The sequence below is a fragment of the Oncorhynchus mykiss genome, chromosome 8 (assembly GCF_013265735.2).
Source record: "Oncorhynchus mykiss isolate Arlee chromosome 8, USDA_OmykA_1.1, whole genome shotgun sequence".
In the NCBI taxonomy this organism is placed as follows: domain Eukaryota; kingdom Metazoa; phylum Chordata; class Actinopteri; order Salmoniformes; family Salmonidae; genus Oncorhynchus; species Oncorhynchus mykiss.
The window spans coordinates 88,810,387-88,828,070 of NC_048572.1; the positions used below are offsets into that span (position 1 = coordinate 88,810,387).

Below are 17,684 nucleotides of genomic sequence, written 5' to 3' on the forward strand. Positions count from 1 at the left end.
GTAAGATATCTCTACCAGTGCAACTGTAGTCCTATGTAACTCAGACAGTAAGATATCTCTACCAGTACAACAGTAGTCCTATGTAACTCAGACAGGCAGTAAGATATCTCTACCAGTGCAACTGTAGTCCTATGTAACTCAGACAGACAGTAAGATATCTCTACCAGTGCAACTGTAGTCCTATGTAACTCAGACAGACAGTAAGATATCTCTACCAGTACAACAGTAGTCCTATGTAACTCAGGCAGTAAGATATCTCTACCAGTACAACAGTAGTCCTATGTAACTCAGTCAGACATGGACCGCTGTCCCCTTCAAAGGCACAGAAGGCCTTGCAGCAAAACACATTATCCATAGACCCTAAGCCTGGCTCCATTACCCATAGACCCTAAGCCTAGCTCCATTACCCATAGACCCTAAGCCTAGCTCCATTACCCATAGACCCTAAGCCTAGCTCCATTACCCATAGACCCTAAGCCTAGCTCCATTACCCATAGACCCTAAGCCTAGCTCCATTATCCATAGACCCTAAGCCTAGCTCCATTATCCATAGACCCTAAGCCTAGCTCCATTATCCATAGACCCTAAGCCTAGCTCCATTACCTATAGACCCTAACTAAGCCTAGCTCCATTATCCATAGACCCTAAGCCTAGCTCCATTACCTATAGACCCTAAGCCTAGCTCCATTATCCATAGACCCTAAGCCTAGCTCCATTACCCATAGACCCTCAGCCTAGCTCCATTATCCATAGACCCTAAGCCTAGCTCCATTACCTATAGACCCTAAGCCTAGCTCCATTACCCATAGACCCTAAGCCTAGCTCCATTACCTATAGACCCTTAGCCTAGCTCCATTATCCATAGACCCTAAGCCTAGCTCCATTACCCATAGACCCTAAGCCTAGCTCCATTATCCATAGACCCTAAGCCTAGCTCCATTACCCATAGACCCTAAGCCTAGCTCCATTATCCATAGACCCTAAGCCTAGCTCCAAAAATAGTCAATATAGCTATGACATACATAAGTACATGTAACAGTACAAGTTTAGACCGTCCCCTCGCCCATACGCGGGCGCGAACCAGGGACCTTCTGCACACATCAACAGTCACCCTCGAAGCATCGTTACCCATCGCTCCACAAAAGCCGCGGCCCTTGCAGAGCAAGGGGAACAACTACTTCAAGGTCTCAGAGCAAGTGACGTCACTGATTGAAACGCTATTTAGCGCCCACGCTAACTAAGCTAGCCGTTTCACATCCGTTACATACATAACAGTAAACAATGTGTCTGCAGTAATAAGGCAGTCGGTCAGGGGAGATGTCATGCCTCACGTACGGAAGCCGTATTCAGCCGATATGTGACTGCTGTAAGCAGAGAGAGAGTCTTAAGTTGCTTTAGGGGAAACCAGACCCACTGACAGAGCTAGTCGCCTAGCTGTACAGTACATTGTGTGTTGGAGCTAGTCGCCTGGCTGTACAGTACATTGTGTGTTGGAGCTAGTGGCCTGGCTGTACAGTAAATCAAATCAAATTTTATTTGTCACATACACATGGTTAGCAGATGTTAATGCGAGTGTAGCGAAATGCTTGTGCTTCTAGTTCCGACAATGCAGTAATAACCAACAAGTAATCTAACTAACAATTCCAAAACTACTGTCTTGTACAAAGTGTAAGGGGATAAAGAATATGTACATAAGGATATATGAATGAGTGATGGTACAGAGCAGCATAGGCAAGATACAGTAGATGGTATCGAGTACAGTATGTACAAATGAGATGAGTATGTAAACAAAGTGGCATAGTTTAAAGTGGCTAGTGATACATGTATTACATAAGGATACAGTCGATGATATAGAGTACAGTATATACGTATGCATATGAGATGAATAATGTAGGGTAAGTAACATTATATAAGGTAGCATTGTTTAAAGTGGCTAGTGATATATTTACATCATTTCCCATCAATTCCCATTATTAAAGTGGCTGGAGTTGAGTCAGTGTCCGTGTGTTGGCAGCAGCCACTCAATGTTAGTGGTGGCTGTTTAACAGTCTGATGGTCTTGAGATAGAAGCTGTTTTTCAGTCTCTCGGTCCCAGCTTTGATGCACCTGTACTGACCTCGCCTTCTGGATGATAGCGGGGTGAACAGGCAGTGGCTCGGGTGGTTGATGTCCTTGATGATCTTTATGGCCTTCCTGTGACATCGGGTGGTGTAGGTGTCCTGGAGGGCAGGTAGTTTGCCCCCGGTGATGCGTTGTGCAGACCTCACCACCCTCTGGAGAGCCTTACGGTTGAGGGCGGAGCAGTTGCCGTACCAGGCGGTGATACAGCCCGCCAGGATGCTCTCGATTGTGCATCTGTAGAAGTTTGTGAGTGCTTTTGGTGACAAGCCAAATTTCTTCAGCCTCCTGAGGTTGAAGAGGCGCTGCTGCGCCTTCTTCACAATGCTGTCTGTGTGAGTGGACCAATTCAGTTTGTCTGTGATGTGTATGCCGAGGAACTTAAAACTTGCTACCCTCTCCACTACTGTTCCATCGATGTGGATAGGGGGGTGTTCCCTCTGCTGTTTCCTGAAGTCCACAATCATCTCCTTAGTTTTGTTGACGTTGAGTGTGAGGTTATTTTCCTGACACCACACTCCGAGGGCCCTCACCTCCTCCCTGTAGGCCGTCTCGTCGTTGTTGGTAATCAAGCCTACCACTGTTGTGTCGTCCGCAAACTTGATGATTGAGTTGGAGGCGTGCGTGGCCACGCAGTCGTGGGTGAACAGGGAGTACAGGAGAGGGCTCAGAACGCACCCTTGTGGGGCCCCAGTGTTGAGGATCAGCGGGGAGGAGATGTTGTTGCCTACCCTCACCACCTGGGGGCGGCCCGTCAGGAAGTCCAGTACCCAGTTGCACAGGGCGGGGTCGAGACCCAGGGTCTCGAGCTTGATGACGAGCTTGGAGGGTACTATGGTGTTGAATGCCGAGCTGTAGTCAATGAACAGCATTCTCACATAGGTATTCCTCTTGTCCAGATGGGTTAGGGCGGTGTGCAGTGTGGTTGAGATTGCATCGTCTGTGGACCTATTTGGGCGGTAAGCAAATTGGAGTGGGTCTAGGGTGTCAGGTAGGGTGGAGGTGATATGGTCCTTGACTAGTCTCTCAAAGCACTTCATGATGACGGAAGTGAGTGCTACGGGGCGGTAGTCGTTTAGCTCAGTTACCTTAGCTTTCTTGGGAACAGGAACAATGGTGGCCCTCTTGAAGCATGTGGGAACAGCAGACTGGTATAGGGATTGATTGAATATGTCCGTAAACACACCGGCCAGCTGGTCTGCGCATGCTCTGAGGGCGCGGCTGGGGATGCCGTCTGGGCCTGCAGCCTTGCGAGGGTTAACACGTTTAAATGTCTTACTCACCTCGGCTGCAGTGAAGGAGAGACCGCATGTTTTCGTTGCCGGCCGTGTCAGTGGCACTGTATTGTCCTCAAAGCGGGCAAAAAAGTTGTTTAGTCTGCCTGGGAGCAGGACATCCTGGTCCGTGACTGGGCTGGATTTCTTCCTGTAGTCCGTGATTGACTGTAGACCCTGCCACATGCCTCTTGTGTCTGAGCCGTTGAATTGAGATTCTACTTTGTCTCTGTACTGACGCTTAGCTTGTTTGATAGCCTTGCGGAGGGAATAGCTGCACTGTTTGTATTCGGTCATGTTACCAGACACCTTCCCCTGATTAAAAGCAGTGGTTCGCGCTTTCAGTTTCACGCGAATGCTGCCATCAATCCACGGTTTCTGGTTAGGGAATGTTTTAATCGTTGCTATGGGAACGACATCTTCAACGCACGTTCTAATGAACTCACACACCGAATCAGCGTATTCGTCAATGTTGTTGTCTGACGCAATACGAAACATGTCCCAGTCCACGTGGTGGAAGCAGTCTTGGAGTGTGGAGTCAGCTTGGTCGGACCAGCGTTGGACAGACCTCAGCGTGGGAGCCTCTTGTTTTAGTTTCTGTCTGTAGGCAGGGATCAACAAAATGGAGTCGTGGTCAGCTTTTCCGAAAGGGGGGCGGGGCAGGGCCTTATATGCGTCGCGGAAGTTAGAGTAACAATGATCCAAGGTCTTTCCACCCCTGGTTGCGCAATCGATATGCTGATAAAATTTAGGGAGTCTTGTTTTCAGATTAGCCTTGTTAAAATCCCCAGCTACAATGAATGCAGCCTCCGGATGAATGGTTTCCAGTTTGCAAAGAGTTAAATAAAGTTCGTTCAGAGCCATCGATGTGTCTGCTTGGGGGGGATGTATACGGCTGTGATTATAATCGAAGAGAATTCTCTTGGTAGATAATGCGGTCTACATTTGATTGTGAGGAATTCTAAATCAGGTGAACAGAAGGATTTGAGTTCCTGTATGTTTCTTTCATCACACCATGTCACGTTAGTCATAAGGCATACGCCGCCGCCCCTCTTCTTACCAGAAAGTTGTTTGTTTCTGTCTGCGCGATGTGTGGAGAAACCCGTTGGCTGCACCGCTTCGGATAGAGTCACTCCAGTGAGCCACGTTTCCGTGAAGCAAAGAACGTTACAGTCTCTGATGTCCCTCTGGAATGCTACCCTTGCTCGGATTTCATCAACCTTGTTGTCAAGAGACTGGACATTGGCAAGAAGAATGCTAGGGAGTGGTGCACGATGTGCCCGTCTCCGGAGTCTGACCAGAAGACCGCCTCGTTTCCCTCTTTTTCGGAGTTGTACATTTGTGTGTTGGAGCTAGTCGCCTAGCTGTACAGTACATTTGTGTGTTGGAGCTAGTCGCCTAGCTGTACAGTACATTGTGTGTTGGAGCTAGTCGCCTGGCTGTACAGTACATTGTGTGTTGGAGCTAGTCGCCTGGCTGTACAGTACATTTGTGTGTTGGAGCTAGTCGCCTAGCTGTACAGTACATTTGTGTGTTGGAGCTAGTCGCCTAGCTGTACAGTACATTGTGTGTTGGAGCTAGTCGCCTGGCTGTACAGTACATTGTGTGTTGGAGCTAGTCGCCTGGCTGTACAGTACATTGTGTGTTGGAGCTAGTGGCCTGGCTGTACAGTACATTGTGTGTTGGTCGCTGATAGAGAGGGGCCTAGGCTATGCAGTACATTGTGTGTTGGTCGCTGATAGAGCTAGTCGCCTGGCTGTACAGTTCATTGTGTGTTGGAGCTAGTCGCCTGGCTCTACAGTACATTGTGTGTTGGAGCTAGTGGCCTGGCTGTACAGTACATTGTGTGTTGGTCGCTGATAGAGCTAGTCGCCTGGCTGTACAGCACATTGTGTGTTGGTCGCTGATAGAGGGGGGCCTAGGCTGTACAGTACATTGTGTGTTGGTCGCTGATAGAGGGGGGCCTAGGCTGTACAGTACATTGTGTGTTGGTCGCTGATAGAGGGGGGCCTAGGCTGTACAGTACATTGTGTGTTGGAGCTAGTCGCCTAGCTGTACAGTACATTGTGTGTTGGAGCTAGTCGCCTGGCTGTACAGTACATTGTGTGTTGGAGCTAGTCGCCTGGCTGTACAGTACATTTGTGTGTTGGAGCTAGTCGCCTAGCTGTACAGTACATTTGTGTGTTGGAGCTAGTCGCCTAGCTGTACAGTACATTGTGTGTTGGAGCTAGTCGCCTGGCTGTACAGTACATTGTGTGTTGGAGCTAGTCGCCTGGCTGTACAGTACATTGTGTGTTGGAGCTAGTGGCCTGGCTGTACAGTACATTGTGTGTTGGTCGCTGATAGAGAGGGGCCTAGGCTATGCAGTACATTGTGTGTTGGTCGCTGATAGAGCTAGTCGCCTGGCTGTACAGTTCATTGTGTGTTGGAGCTAGTCGCCTGGCTCTACAGTACATTGTGTGTTGGAGCTAGTGGCCTGGCTGTACAGTACATTGTGTGTTGGTCGCTGATAGAGCTAGTCGCCTGGCTGTACAGCACATTGTGTGTTGGTCGCTGATAGAGGGGGGCCTAGGCTGTACAGTACATTGTGTGTTGGTCGCTGATAGAGGGGGGCCTAGGCTGTACAGTACATTGTGTGTTGGTCGCTGATAGAGGGGGGCCTAGGCTGTACAGTACATTGTGTGTTGGTCGCTGATAGAGCTAGTCGCCTGGCTGTACAGTACATTGTATGTTGGTCGCTGATAGAGGGGGGCCTAGGCTGTACAGTACATTGTGTGTTGGTCGCTGATAGAGGGGGGCCTAGGCTGTACAGTACATTGTGTGTTGGTCGCTGATAGAGCTAGTCGCCTGGCTGTACAGTACATTGTGTGTTGGTCGCTGATAGAGGGGGGCCTAGGCTGTACAGTACATTGTGTGTTGGTCGCTGATAGAGGGGGGCCTAGGCTGTACAGTACATTGTGTGTTGGTCGCTGATAGAGGGGGGCCTAGGCTATGCAGTACATTGTGTGTTGGTCGCTGATAGAGGGGGGCCTAGGCTGTACAGTACATTGTGTGTTGGTCGCTGATAGAGGGGGGCCTAGGCTGTACAGTACATTGTGTGTTGGTCGCTGATAGAGCTAGTCGCCTGGCTGTACAGTACATTGTGTGTTGGTCGCTGATAGAGGGGGGCCTAGGCTATGCAGTACATTGTGTGTTGGTCGCTGATAGAGGGGGGCCTAGGCTGTACAGTACATTGTGTGTTGGTCGCTGATAGAGGGGGGCCTAGGCTGTACAGTACATTGTGTGTTGGTCGCTGATAGAGGGGGGCCTAGGCTATGCAGTACATTGTGTGTTGGTCGCTGATAGAGGGGGGCCTAGGCTGTACAGTACATTGTGTGTTGGTCGCTGATAGAGGGGGGCCTAGGCTGTACAGTACATTGTGTGTTGGTCGCTGATAGAGGGGGGCCTAGGCTATGCAGTACATTGTGTGTTGGTCGCTGATAGAGGGGGGCCTAGGCTATGCAGTACATTGTGTGTTGGTCGCTGATAGAGGGGGGCCTAGGCTGTACAGTACATTGTGTGTTGGTCGCTGATAGAGGGGGGCCTAGGCTGTACAGTACATTGTGTGTTGGTCGCTGATAGAGCTAGTCGCCTGGCTGTACAGTACATTGTGTGTTGGTCGCTGATAGAGGGGGGCCTAGGCTATGCAGTACATTGTGTGTTGGTCGCTGATAGAGGGGGGCCTAGGCTGTACAGTACATTGTGTGTTGGTCGCTGATAGAGGGGGGCCTAGGCTGTACAGTACATTGTGTGTTGGTCGCTGATAGAGGGGGGCCTAGGCTATGCAGTACATTGTGTGTTGGTCGCTGATAGAGGGGGGCCTAGGCTGTACAGTACATTGTGTGTTGGTCGCTGATAGAGGGGGGCCTAGGCTATGCAGTAGTGCCGGAATTCAGGCAGTTCTCTAATACCTATTCTCGGGCAGTCTCACTCACAGTCTCTGATGATAACAAAATATGGTTATGATATATATATATATATATATATATATATATATATATATATATATATATATATATATATATATATATATATATATATATATATATATCTGAACCTACATGTCAAATGGAGATTCAGTATGGGCTTTCTCATAACAGTGGATAACATGTACTCACTCTGCGTTAAAACCATTGACGTGTAGAATCCTCATCTGCTTCACAACGGTACTTTTCCCGGACTCTCCAGCACCTTCGGAAATGAAGCGAACAAGAGGACTTGAATGTTACAATGTGTTGCTGATAACGGGACGATTAAAGGGGTCATCTTGTTAACATTCTTATTCATTTTTTGAACGGTATCGAAATGTATTTATTTGCTAGGCTTCGCTTCCATTAATATCCACCAGCATGACATATTGCGATAGCTGTCAACAAAAAATAATGTTTTAGGGGTAAACGAATGATATTTAGATCACACCGTGTTCCGGCCAAGCCGTTTAATGAAACCGTACCCAATAATAACAGCCGGTGCGTCGCTTTATACGCTCGTCTTTCTTTTTGCAACTGTTTTTCAATTTTTTTATTCGCCTCTTGTTGTGACTTTTCGTCGATGCGTTGATCTTCAGTCTTGCTGTTGCCCAAACAACTCATATCTTCCATTGAACTTCCTCGTCTATCGAAAATACGAAATAATAGCCAAAGACGTTGTCATGAAAACCCCTAAATGGTGCGACGCTTCTCCGCCGTTGGAAGGGCTGTGTTCTCCCCGCTACGGTTCCTTTTTATCCGCAACCAACCGGACCTTCCTTCAGCATCCACACTAAATTTTGATTCGCGCCCCCCCGCCCAAAAAAAACCTCGAATCGTTGAAATAACAAGAGGATACATACACAAGAGAACGAAGGTTTTCTGGAAACAGACCAAGTGTTTCCCTCTCAGTATTTGATCTAAATGTCTATTCGGTCTCTTTAACTCAGCACTGCCTCTTTCTGTTTTACCAGGAAGTAGCGGCGCACCGAGCCACAAAAACCTTCCATCGCCACACTGTAACAACGCTGCTGCTCGCTCACACACCTACAATCCGCTTACATATCATTTGATCATTTCTGTGAGAAGGGTAGGAGGGCCATTATAATCACATGTGCCCCCCCACCACCACCAGACCTTCCAGTGGCTAGCTATAAGTCCTGAAAACGACGAGAGGGAAGAGACTTATCCGCCTGCACAGGTTGGGGAAGGAGAGTTGGCAAGTCCGTTGAATTGACCCTGACCTCGGGGTTAGGTTCTCAATCGTAGCCTACAAAACGAAATAATAACCCACCATAAAACAGGTTATCAGTCACCTACACAAAAACAACACGATCTAAAAAAACCTGGGAGCAGCAACATGATCATTTCACAACAAAACTTTTACCAACTCATATCACTTCTTCCATTTGCATTCAGTATAGTCCTGTCATCTGATCAATGATCCATTTGCATTCAGTATAGTCCTGTCATCTGATAAATGAACCATTTGCATTCAGTATAGTCCTGTCATCTGATAAATGATATATTTGCATTCAGTATAGTCCTGTCATCTGATAAATGAATCATTTGCATTCAGTATAGTCCTGTCATTTGCATTCAGTATAGTCCTGTCATCTGATAAATGATCCATTTGCATTCAGTATAGTCCTGTCATCTGATAAATGAATCATTTGCATTCAGTATAGTCCTGTCATTTGCATTCAGTATAGTCCTGTCATCTGATCAATGAGTCATTTGCATTCAGTATAGTCCTGTCATCTGATCAATGATCCGTTTGCATTCAGTATAGTCCTGTCATCTGATCAATGTCCATTTGCATTCAGTATAGTCCTGTCATCTGATAAATTAACCATTTGCATTCAGTATAGTCCTGTCATTTGCATTCAGTATAGTCCTGTCATCTGATCAATGATCCGTTTGCATTCAGTATAGTCCTGTCATCTGATCAATGTCCATTTGCATTCAGTATAGTCCTGTCATCTGATAAATGAACCATTTGCATTCAGTATAGTCCTGTCATCTGATAAATGATATATTTGCATTCAGTATAGTCCTGTCATCTGATAAATGAACCATTTGCATTCAGTATAGTCCTGTCATTTGCATTCAGTATAGTCCTGTCATCTGATAAATGAACCATTTGCATTCAGTATAGTCCTGTCATTTGCATTCAGTATAGTCCTGTCATCTGATCAATGAGTCATTTGCATTCAGTATAGTCCTGTCATCTGATCAATGATCCGTTTGCATTCAGTATAGTCCTGTCATCTGATCAATGTCCATTTGCATTCAGTATAGTCCTGTCATCTGATAAATGAACCATTTGCATTCAGTATAGTCCTGTCATCTGATAAATGATATATTTGCATTCAGTATAGTCCTGTCATCTGATAAATGAATCATTTGCATTCAGTATAGTCCTGTCATTTGCATTCAGTATAGTCCTGTCATCTGATAAATGATCCATTTGCATTCAGTATAGTCCTGTCATTTGCATTCAGTATAGTCCTGTCATCTGATCAATGAGTCATTTGCATTCAGTATAGTCCTGTCATCTGATCAATGATCCGTTTGCATTCAGTATAGTCCTGTCATCTGATCAATGTCCATTTGCATTCAGTATAGTCCTGTCATCTGATAAATGAACCATTTGCATTCAGTATAGTCCTGTCATCTGATAAATGATATATTTGCATTCAGTATAGTCCTGTCATCTGATAAATGAACCATTTGCATTCAGTATAGTCCTGTCATTTGCATTCAGTATAGTCCTGTCATCTGATAAATGAACCATTTGCATTCAGTATAGTCCTGTCATCTGATAAATGAACCATTTGCATTCAGTATAGTCCTGTCATCTGATCAATGAGTCATTTGCATTCAGTATAGTCCTGTCATCTGATCAATGAGTAATTTGCATTCAGTATAGTCCTGTCATCTGATCAATGATCCGTTTGCATTCAGTATAGTCCTGTCATCTGATCAATGTCCATTTGCATTCAGTATAGTCCTGTCATCTGATAAATGAACCATTTGCATTCAGTATAGTCCTGTCATCTGATAAATGATATATTTGCATTCAGTATAGTCCTGTCATCTGATAAATGAATCATTTGCATTCAGTATAGTCCTGTCGTTTGCATTCAGTATAGTCCTGTCATCTGATAAATGATCCATTTGCATTCAGTATAGTCCTGTCATTTGCATTCAGTAGAGTCCTGTCATCTGATCAATGAGTCATTTGCATTCAGTATAGTCCTGTCATCTGATCAATGAGTAATTTGCATTCAGTATAGTCCTGTCATCTGATCAATGATCCGTTTGCATTCAGTATAGTCCTGTCATCTGATCAATGTCCATTTGCATTCAGTATAGTCCTGTCATCTGATAAATGAAAGCGGGTCCTCCACGTTACTACATCCTCCATGTTACTACATCCTCCACATTACTACATCCTCCACGATACTACATACTCCACGTTACTACATACTCCACGTTACTACATCCTCCACGTTACCGTTACTACATCCTCCACGTTACTACATCCTCCACGTTACTACATCCTCCACGTTACCGTTACTACATCCTCCACGTTACTACATCCTCCACATTACTACATCCTCCACGTTACCATTACTACATCCTCCACGTTACCATTACTACATCCTCCACGTTACCGTTACTACATCCTCCACGTTACTACATCCTCCACGTTACTACATCCTCCACGTTACCGTCACTACATCCTCCACCATTACTACATCCTCCACATTACTACATCCTCCACGTTACTACATCCTCCACGTTACTACATCCTCCACATTACCGTTACTACATCCTCCACGTTACTACATCCTCCACATTACTACATCCTCCACGTTACTACATCCTCCACGTTACTACATCCTCCACGTTACTACATCCCCTACGTTACCGTTACTACCTCCTCCACATTACTACATCCTCCACCATTGCTACATCCTCCACGTTACTACATCCTCCACGTTACTACATCCTCCACGTTACTACATCCTCCACGTTACCATTACTACATCCTCCACGTTACTACATCCTCCACGTTACTACATCCTCCACGTTACTACATCCTCCACGTTACCGTTACTACATCCTCCACGTTACCGTTACTACATCCTCCACGTTACCGTTACTACATCCTCCACGTTACTACATCCTCCACGTTACTACATCCTCCACGTTACTACATCCTCCACGTTACTACATCCTCCACGTTACCGTTACTACATCCTCCACGTTACCGTTACTACATCCTCCACGTTACCGTTACTACATCCTCCACGTTACTACATCCTCCACATTACTACATCCTCCACGTTACCGTTCCTACATCCTCCACGTTACCGTTACTACATCCTCCACGTTACTACATCCTCCACATTACTACATCCTCCACGTTAACGTTACTACATCCTCCACGTTACTACATCCTCCACGTTACCATTACTACATCCTCCACGTTACTGTTACTACATCCTCCACATTACTACATCCTCCACGTTACCGTTACTACATCCTCCACGTTACTACATCCTCCACGTTACCATTACTACATCCTCCACGTTACCGTTACTACATCCTCCACATTACTACATCCTCCACGTTACCGTTACTACATCCTCCACGTTACTACATCCTCCACGTTACCATTACTACATCCTCCACGTTACTACATCCTCCATGTTACTACATCCTCCACATTACTACATCCTCCACGATACTACATACTCCACGTTACTACATACTCCACGTTACTACATCCTCCACGTTACCGTTACTACATCCTCCACGTTACTACATCCTCCACGTTACCGTTACTACATCCTCCACGTTACTACATCCTCCACATTACTACATCCTCCACGTTACCATTACTACATCCTCCACGTTACCATTACTACATCCTCCACGTTACCGTTACTACATCCTCCACGTTACTACATCCTCCACGTTACTACATCCTCCACGTTACCGTCACTACATCCTCCACCATTACTACATCCTCCACATTACTACATCCTCCACGTTACTACATCCTCCACGTTACCATTACTACATCCTCCACATTACCGTTACTACATCCTCCACGTTACCGTCACTACATCCTCCACGTTACTACATCCTCCACGTTACCGTCACTACATCCTCCACCGTTACCACATCCTCCACGTTACCGTCACTACATCCTCCACAGTTACCGTCACTACATCCTCCACCGTTACCACATCCTCCACCGTTATCGTCACTACATCCTCCACCGTTACCGCCACTACATCCTCCACCATTACTACATCCTCCACGTTACCGTCACTACATCCTCCACCATTACTACATCCACCGTTACCGTCATGACATCCTCCACCGTTACCGTCACTACATCCTCCACCATTGCTACATCCTCCACGTTACTACATCCTCCACCGTTACTACATCCTCCACCGTCACTACATCCTCCACCATTGCTACATCCTCCACGTTACTACATCCTCCACAATTACTACATCCTCCACGTTACTACATCCTCCACGATTACTACATCCTCCACGATTACTACATCCTCCACATTACTACATCCTCCACCGTTCCTACATCCTCCACCATTACTACATCCTCCACGATTACTACATCCTCCACCGTTACTACATCCTCCACTGTTACTACATCCTCCACCGTTACTACATCCTCCACCGTTACTACATCCTCCACGTTACTACATCCTCCACGATTACTACATCCTCCACATTACTACATCCTCCACCATTACTACATCCTCCACGTTACTACATCCTCCACCGTTACTACATCCTCCACGTTACTACATCCTCCACCATTGCTACATCCTCCACCATTGCTACATCCTCCACCATTGCTACATCCTCCACGATTACTACATCCTCCACGTTACTACATCCTCCACGATTACTACATCCTCCACATTACTACATCCTCCACCGTTCCTACATCCTCCACCATTACTACATCCTCCACGATTACTACATCCTCCACATTACTACATCCTCCACCGTTACTACATCCTCCACCATTACTACATCCTCCACGTTACCGTCACTACATCCTCCACCATTACTACATCCTCCACCGTCACTACATCCTCCACATTACCGTCACTACATCCTCCACCATTACTACATCCTCCACCATTACTACATCCTCCACCGTTACTACATCCTCCACCGTTACTACATCCTCCACCGTTACCGTCACTACATCCTCCACCATTACTACATCCTTCACGTTACCATTACTACATCCTCCACCGTCACTTCATCCTCCACCGTTACTACATCCTCCACCGTTTCGAGTCTGGTTCCTCTCGATGTTCCTTATGGAGATTTTCCTTGCCGCTGTAGTGTTACTTTGTCTTGTTGTAGTCTAGTAGTACTCTAGGGGTTACGGTGAAGCCCTGTGGCAACTGTTGTTGTAAAAATATATATATAAATAACATTTGATTAGATCCATTCCATTGATTAACTTCTTCGGGGTAGGGGGCAGTATTCAGAAGTTTGGATGACTGAGGTGCCCAAAGTAAACTGCCTGCTACTCAGGCCTAGAAGTTAGGATATGCATATAATTGGTAGTATTTGATAGAAAACACGCTGAAGTTTCTAAAACTGTTTGAATGATGTCTGTGAGTATAACATAACTTATTTGGCAGGTGAAATCCCGAGGACAAACCACCCAGGAAAAAAAATGTTGAGGTGTTTAATCGATTGGTTGCTTACTGTGTAATCTGCATTGCCATTGGCTAGTTATGACTGGTTAATCACTTTGTTTTTGTCATGATTTGTATTTGTCGTTGATATATCTTCACTCTTTTCAATGAGTTTTCTATGGGGATCTAGATTTCTAAGGCACTTGCTTGCAGTTCCTATCGCTTCCACTGGATGTCAACAGTCTTTAGAAATTGGTTGATGTTTTTCCTTTGAGAAATAAAGAAGTAGCCCTGTTCAGAATGAGGGTCGAGTCTAGTATACTCTTGTGGTTGGGGCGCATGACCTGAAAGGTTCCTACACTTTGTTTTCATCCTGTGTTGAATGAAGTTTATCCAGTCTTAAATTTTATCGATTATTTACGTAAAAAAATACCTCAAGTTGTATTAGGAAAGTTGTTTGAAATGTTTGGACAAAGATTACAGGTAACTTATTAGGTATTTTGTAGTCATGTTGCGCGAGTTGGAACCAGTGTTTTTCTGGATCAAAAGCGCCAAATAAATGGACATTTTGGAGATATAACGACAGAATTAATCGAACAAAAGGACCATTTGTGATGTTTATGGGACATATTGGAGTGCCAACAGAAGAAGCTTTTCAAAGGCATGAATTAAATCGTTATTTCTGAGTTGTGTCGAGCCTGGCGGGATGAAATATGATTGTCTGTGTTTGTTTCATGGGGAGATGTCCTCAGATAGTCGCATGGTGTGCTTTCGCCGTAAAGCCTTTTTGAAATCTGATACCGTGGATGAAATACCAAGAAGTCAAGCTTTAATTTGACATATTGCATGTGTATTTTCAAGAATGTTAAATATTTACAATTCTGTAGTTTGAATTTCGCGCTCTGCAATTTCACTGGATGTTGGCCAGGTGGGACGCTACCGTCCCACGTACCCTAGAGAGTTAACGTACTGACAATTTCTACAAATAATTCATAGAAAATGAGTGTCTGGTATTCATTGTATTTGTTCGCAGCCAGTTCAGATGTTAAACTATGGAAGAAAGACTGGATCAGCAGCTAAAATTCAAGTTGTCAAGTTGAAATCCCAGGGTTTCCGTTATCTTCACTGCTACTACAACTCCTCTTGATCGAGTGTCACGGAAGCCATTGAGACCAGACCACTGTCTTGGTATCCATGGATATTTGAATCTTCATGTAGTGCTCTGGAGTTTAGACAGCACTCTTCAAGCTTCACTACCACACTCTGTCCCCCCTCCAGGGGACAGCAGCAACGTTGTCCATTTAAGTAATGTTGAGGGAGATACTCTGGCAATGTAGGTTACTAGCATACAAGCTATTCTTAATTGGAATTATAGAAGATCCAGCCAAGTACAGGAAGGAAGCAAACAGCCAGAAGAGGACTGGCCACCCCTCATATCCTGGTTCCTCTGGTCTACCCGGCACAGCCAGAAGAGGACTGGCCACCCCTCATATCCTGGTTCCTCTCTAGGTTTCTTCCTAGGTTTTGGCCTTTCTAGGGAGTTTTTCCTAGCTACCGTGCTTCTACACCTGCATTGCTTGCTGTTTGGGGTTTTAGGCTGGGTTTCTGTACAGCACTTTGAGACATCAGCTGATGTAAGAAGGGCTATATAAATACATTTGATTTGAAACAAAGTACAGTAACTTCCTTGTATAGGTCTGTGTACAGTAGATCTAATGAATGTTCACTTTGAGCCACACTATGTTAAACTGAAAGTTAGAAACGTTCTCTTCTTAAATCTGTTAATATCATCACATTTTGTTTAAATAACTATAATAAAAGTAGCTAGAACTGATTAGAAACATCCTGAACTGAACTTACTGTCCCAAATGGCACCCTATTCCCCTATATAGTGCACTACCATAGGGCGCTGTTCAGATGGGGGGGGTTGGACTGTTACTGTTCAGATGGGGGGGGGGGGTTGGACTGTTACTGTTCAGATGGGGGGGGGGGGGGGGGGGTTGGACTGTAACTGTCCAGATGGGGGGGGGGGGGGGGGGGGGGGTTGGACTGTAACTGTCCAGATGGGGGGGGGGGGGGGGGGGTTGGACTGTAACTGTCCAGATGGGGGGTTAGACTGTAACTGTCCAGATGGGGGGGGGGGGTTGGACTGTAACTGTTCAGATGGGGGGTTAGACTGTAACTGTCCAGATGGGGGGGGGGGGTTGGACTGTAACTGTTCAGATGGGGGGGGGGGGGGGGGGGGTTAGACTGTAACTGTTCAGATGGGGGGGGGGGTGGACTGTAACTGTCCAGATGGGGGGGGGGGGGGGGGGTTGGACTGTAACTGTTCACATGGGGGGGGGGGTTGGACTGTAACTGTTCACATGGGGGGGGGGGGGGTTGGACTGTAACTGTTCAGATGGAGGGGGGGTTGGACTGTTACTGTTCAGATGGGGGGTTAGACTGTAACTGTTCAGATGGGGGGGGGGGGGTTGGACTGTAACTGTTCAGATGGGGGGGGGGGGTTGGACTGTAACTGTCCAGATGGGGGGGGGGGGGGGGGTTGGACTGTTACTGTTCAGATGGGGGGGGGGGGGTGGACCGTAACTGTCGAGATGGGGGGGGGGGGGGGGGTTGGACTGTAACTGTCCAGATGGGGGGGGGGGGTTGGACTGTAACTGTCCAGATGGGGGGGGGGGGGGGGGGTTGGACTGTTACTGTCCAGATGGGGGGGGGGGGGGGTTGGACTGTAACTGTCCAGATGGGGGGGGGGTTGGACTGTAACTGTCCAGATGGGGGGGGGGGGGGGGGGGGTGGACCGTAACTGTCGAGATGGGGGGGGGGGGGGGGGTGTTGGACTGTAACTGTCCAGATGGGGGGGGGGGGGTGGTTGGACTGTTACTGTTCAGATGGGGGGGGGGGGGGGGGTGGGGGTGGACCGTAACTGTCGAGATGGGGGGGGGGGGTTGGACTGTAACTGTCCAGATGGGGGGGGGGGGGTTAGACTGTAACTGTTCAGATGGGGGGGTTGGACTGTTACTGTTCAGATGGGGGGTTAGACTGTAACTGTTCAGATGGGGGGGCGGGGGGGGGGGGGGTTGGACTGTAACATCTTGACTCTCCAAGCCCCCTTTTTAGAGGAAAGACATACTACGTCATATTTAGGCTGGCCATTTCGAGAGTGCTGGACATTGATTTCTATTTCACACAAGAAGACAACACCCCTGTCTGTGATTGCCCGAAGTAGTCTTTTTGACCACGATTAAGGCTAATCCTGAAGGAATCGTGAATAATTATGATTGAGAAAGTTAAACGGTCAAAGATCATACCCCCAAGACATGCTAACGTCGCACCATTACCAATAACGGGAGGTTATCATGTCTTGGGGGGGGGGTATGATCTTTGACCCTCGAACTTTTACACATCATTATTCACGATTCATGGTTATCCGTAGTCATGGTAACATACACAGGAATTGAGAATATTGTATTGGTATTTACAATAGGCAGAATGCACCACAGACTCAGAGCTGATTTGTGAAGGAGCTGAAGGCAAAACTGAAGAACCAAAATAATCTCTGCACACTTCCAA

At 46.5% G+C, this 17,684-nt stretch overlaps 1 protein-coding gene across 4 annotated transcripts in view; it reads right to left on the minus strand.

Moving 5' to 3' along the window:
* LOC110530889 (guanine nucleotide-binding protein G(olf) subunit alpha) overlaps positions 1-8,741 on the minus strand; it is a 147,663-nt gene extending 138,922 nt beyond the window's left edge. For 3 of the 4 annotated variants that reach the window (XR_005052995.1, XR_005052996.1, XM_036986677.1), the window contains exons 1-2: positions 7,885-8,736; positions 7,550-7,622 (exon numbers count right to left, since the gene is read on the minus strand). Coding sequence is in view for 2 of the 4 variants with exons in the window: in XM_036986677.1 (XP_036842572.1) it covers positions 7,550-7,622; positions 7,885-8,032 (221 nt within the window). In the remaining 2 variants the exon portion in view is untranslated. Of the gene's footprint in view, positions 1-7,549; positions 7,623-7,884 lie in introns of all 4 variants that reach the window. The other variant, XM_036986678.1, reaches the window with a different exon arrangement.
* Positions 8,742-17,684: the final 8,943 nt, after the last annotated feature.